This window comes from Melampsora larici-populina, assembly GCF_000204055.1.
Source record: "Melampsora larici-populina 98AG31 unplaced genomic scaffold MELLAscaffold_83, whole genome shotgun sequence".
Taxonomy (NCBI): Eukaryota; Fungi; Basidiomycota; class Pucciniomycetes; order Pucciniales; family Melampsoraceae; genus Melampsora; species Melampsora laricis-populina.
This window is the reverse complement of record NW_006768847.1, coordinates 211,313-215,514: the sequence shown is the minus strand read 5'-3', so window position 1 is coordinate 215,514 and position 4,202 is coordinate 211,313. Positions and strand designations below refer to the sequence as shown.

The 4,202-nt window shown below is 49.3% G+C and overlaps 2 protein-coding genes across 2 annotated transcripts; both read left to right on the top strand.

Annotated features, from left to right (window-relative positions):
* Nucleotides 1-266: 266 nt before the first annotated feature.
* Nucleotides 267-896, top strand: MELLADRAFT_113396 (uncharacterized protein; the record flags this gene model as incomplete). Its single annotated transcript, XM_007418052.1, has 1 exon — nucleotides 267-896. The coding sequence occupies one exon, from the start codon at nucleotides 267-269 to the stop codon at nucleotides 894-896; it is 630 nt and encodes a 209-aa protein (XP_007418114.1).
* Nucleotides 897-2,927: 2,031 nt separating this feature from the next.
* MELLADRAFT_113395 (uncharacterized protein) lies at nucleotides 2,928-4,202 on the top strand (the record flags this gene model as incomplete). Its single annotated transcript, XM_007418053.1, has 3 exons — nucleotides 2,928-3,155; nucleotides 4,045-4,104; nucleotides 4,164-4,202. 3 exons carry the CDS (start codon nucleotides 2,928-2,930, stop codon nucleotides 4,200-4,202), a joined length of 327 nt encoding a protein of 108 aa, XP_007418115.1.

Sequence of the window (4,202 nt, the reverse complement as noted above, 5' to 3'; positions counted from 1 at the left end):
CGATGATGAGATACCATTTCTGGCTCACAACGAACATCTCTCCCCTGAGGCTTTTACCCCCCTTTCTTCGAAAATTCAAAAAATCGCTATCAGATACAAATCAAATATTAAAAAGTACATCTCTCTGTTCAATTCCTGCGGTAACCGGCCGGCCAATTGGCACAACAACCTCACCAAAGACCTACTGGAATATAATTTCGTTGACCTACGAAAATTATACGGAGAAGTCTCGTCCAACGGGCTGTCGGAATCATTTCTCAAAGTCAATGACGTCGGGAAGCTCAAAAGCATCGACGGTGCTCCTCCCAAAGAGATCACGAACAGTGATCAACCACTGGAAGGATCTCATGGCCGTGGCAAGCCATGCTTACATCGCGGCATTCCCCCCCGCTGCAGTATCTATCAAAAAGTACTTTGACTACATCTTTGGTCTCCCTGGCCTTTTTCAAGCAAAGGTCAATTGGGAAGACGTCCGTGACTTCGACGTCGAAATGCGCAAGGAGTTCTCCTCTCGGCCATGGCTGGTATGGGGTGACTATACCCATGAAAGCCTCAGGGGCATCGACAATCGGGTGCTCTACAGCGCAGCCAGCAGACTTTCACGAACCGCCCGAGCAGCTATACCAACATCTCTACCACCACGGGCCGAAACTCAATCAACTCCTTATACGACCAAAGCACCTCGCCCAGCTCAACCAAAAAAGCCCAGAGGTCGCCGCAACAAACCCAACTACACCGTCAAACCAGCTAAGGGCGTATCTATTGCTGATCAAATTTGTAATAATTGGAATCTCGGTGTTTGTCCCCACGCAGACGATGAGTGCGACAGAATACACAATCTGTGCAACAAAGTTGGATGCGATGGCACTCATCAAGGAGGCGTCGCTCACAAATGAGCCTAACAGTCGTCGATTTCTTCGAGGACTAGAAATCAACGCGTTATCTGAGGGCTACTCAGCCTCAGTCGAATCCTCTCTCCACGCGGAGCCTCTTCCCGCAGCTCCTCCCATAGAATCTGATCCGTTAGCCGCTTACGCTATCAAACGAAGACCCGACATTTTCAAAATCACCTGTCCAATAAACATCAAAAATTTCTCCCTTCTACTCAAAAATCACCCCAACAGACCTTTCGTCGACTCAATTGTGCTCGGGTTGTCAGAGGGTTTCTGGCCTCTCTCAGCCAAACCGTCAGATGACATTACCTATCACGAAAACCATGTGTCTGGGCCTGAAGCGGAAAAAACCCTGCAACAGGCCAGGGACAAAGAGCTCAAAGCAGGAAGATATTCCCCCCCATTCTACACTCTCTTGCCGGGCATGAAGGTTTCGCCTCTCTGCCTGGCAACCAACCCAAACTCGGGCAAAGTACGGACATGTACAAATATGTCATTTGGCCGACCATCTCCCAACGACCTGATTAACAAAGAGAAAATCAAAATAGACCTAGACTCTATCGCTTCCTTCATTCCCCATTTACTCATTCACCACCGTTCAAATCATCGAGTGCTAATATGGAAGTCTGATGTGGACGGCGCTTTCAGAGTCCTGCCGGCATCTCTACAATGGCAACTACGACAAATCGTCAAAATAGGTAAGGCTTTCCACGCAGATAGAAATGTGAACTTTGGATGCTCAAGTTCTCCGAAACTTTGGTGCTCGTTCTTTTCTCTGGTCTTGTGGATTGCTTACTACGAATTCGGCATTACGGAACTGAACTCGTACATGGACGACTCGTGGGGCTCAGACCTGACTTCCTCCCTCGTCAACTTCAAAGGTAGGAGTATTCCTCGAAATCAAGCAAAATTCCTCACCATCTTCGACTATATCGGTCTACCGTGGGCTTGGGAGAAACAGCTCCACGGTACGGTGCTAGAAGTAATCGGCCACACCATCAATTGCGACAAGCTTTCAATCACACTGTCTGAAAAGAAACAGTCAGAACTTATCTCCGCCCTACGACTATTCACCTCAAAGATCTCCCATCCCCTGGTGGAATGGCAGCGCCTAACAGGCTGGGCCAACTGGGCGCTGAACATCTTCCCTCTGGGAAGATGGTCGATTCAGTCCTCTTGGGACAAGATGTCGGGTAAATCAATTCGCAGCGCTCACATCCCATTGAACCGAACCAACAAAGATGATCTCAACTGGCTGGCCAATGCACTGGAAGCCTGGGAAGGAAGGTTGGTCTTAGAAAACCTCCACTGGCCGCTCAAAGCGGCAGACTGCGTCTTTTTCTGTGATGCATGTCCAGTCGGCCTTGGCATATGGCGCCCGGCCACAGCCATGGGATGGTGTTACTCCCTGCCGCCCCCAGCCCGTAACATTTACTGGGCCGAGCTTCTGGCGGTTACCTTGGCAATAAAGCTGGCATCCAGCATTAAGGCAAGGAAAGTGCTTATCTTCACGGACAATGAGTCGGTATCACACCTATTCAGCTCCCACAAGCCAATACCGTTGATCAGAACTGTCTTTAAGTTCGCGGTAAACCTAATGTTGGACAAAAAAATGGACGTGAAAGTGCGTCACATATCGAACGAGGATAACAAGGTAGCCGACTCGATCTCTAGGTTCTTGGCTGACAGAACAAAGGCCCTAGCTCCTAACGTTACGGTAATCAACATCGAACCGGAACCGGAATTGCTTGTTGGAGGTTGCACAAGCCGGTCGTTCCTCTCGACGGCTTGATTCCCCCAAAAAACCGTTTCTCTCTTTCTCTCTTAATACACTTCACAAAACAAATAAAAATAAAAAATAAAAAAAATCTATTTTTTCTTCGTTTCCGTTTCTACACTGTCTAGTTCACTGTCTCACTTTGCTCGAAAGTTGTAAAACACCACATAAAAAACCTCACGGTCAGCTCCTCCTCAAAACCTGCTTGACCGATCCGAACTATTTATCCTAAAAACCATCCGACTCAACGCCGGAAAATGAAAAAAGCAAAACGTCCGCCTAAAAAGCTCAGTTTTCAGGAACTCGAAGCTATGAACAAGGACGATATAGACCATCATCTCGAACCAAACTCGAAAGCAAAGTACGAGTCAGGGGCGAGACGATTCGCCAAGTTTTGTGAAAACCAAGGCAAGGACTTCTACCCAAGCGAAACCAACCTTTGCCACTTCATTTCGGTGGTATCGCGAGAACTCTTGCCATCAACGGTAAGCAAGTATCTCACAGGAATCGCATTCATCTTTCGCGAACGCTACCCTGGGGTGGACCAAGTCAGGAACTCGCAACGAGTCAGGAAAACGCTCCGCGGCTGCAAGAAGCTCTTTACCCTCCCGGTCACTCAGGCAAACCCTTTCACAATGAGCGATGTACGCACTTGCGCTGAAGAATACAATTCCTCCTTCAACGACGCCCTTTTCAATGCAATTGTAGCATTAGGGTTCTCCGCACTCCACCGTCTAGGTGAACTCGTCGTCCCAGATTCTTTAAAACTCCAAAACCCTCGCAAATGCATACGCAGATCTTCCCTCGTGTTCTCGGTGTGTGGTACCGTCGCCTGCTACAACCTCCTATACCACAAAGCCGACCCCGACTTCAACGGCACGCCAGTATCCATCGTTCAACGAGAATACAAGGACACGTGCCCAGTCAATACCTTACTATTCTACGCGGTGTGGCGCGAACGTTGCTTCCCATGCGAACCGATGCTCTTTATGCGCGAAAACGGTTGCCAGCCCACCAGAACATGGTTCATCCAACGTCTTGAAGCAATTTTTAACAAAACACGCTCAGGTCACTCGCTGCGCGCAGGCGGCGCCACGTGTTACGCACAAAGCGGCATGGAACACGAAACCATCCGCCAAATCGGCAGATGGTCATCAAACGCCTGGGAAACTTACATCAGAAGTCACCCGCTGTTGAACCTAAGAAAGACCCAGTGCTTCGCACAGACCTCGGGACTGTCTATAGGAGAGCAGGTGGAATTCCCAAGAGCAGCTCTCGTAAGCCTCTAATCGAACTCCTTGCCCCTGTACCCCAAGCCTCATGCAACCGTCAGATGACTGACCGTTTGCAATCATATTGCCTTCTCTCCCACAGCCGTGGACCAGAACCAGGCCAATAGCCCCCCTTGACGAACCCAGTCGGGGTCAGCGTAGAGTAAGTCGTCACGACCTTATCTCTGTAAAATCTCGCTAATCAAAGACCTCATGTTGCAGAGTCTTCGTCATAGGAACCAGCCACCGGCGGATTCCTAG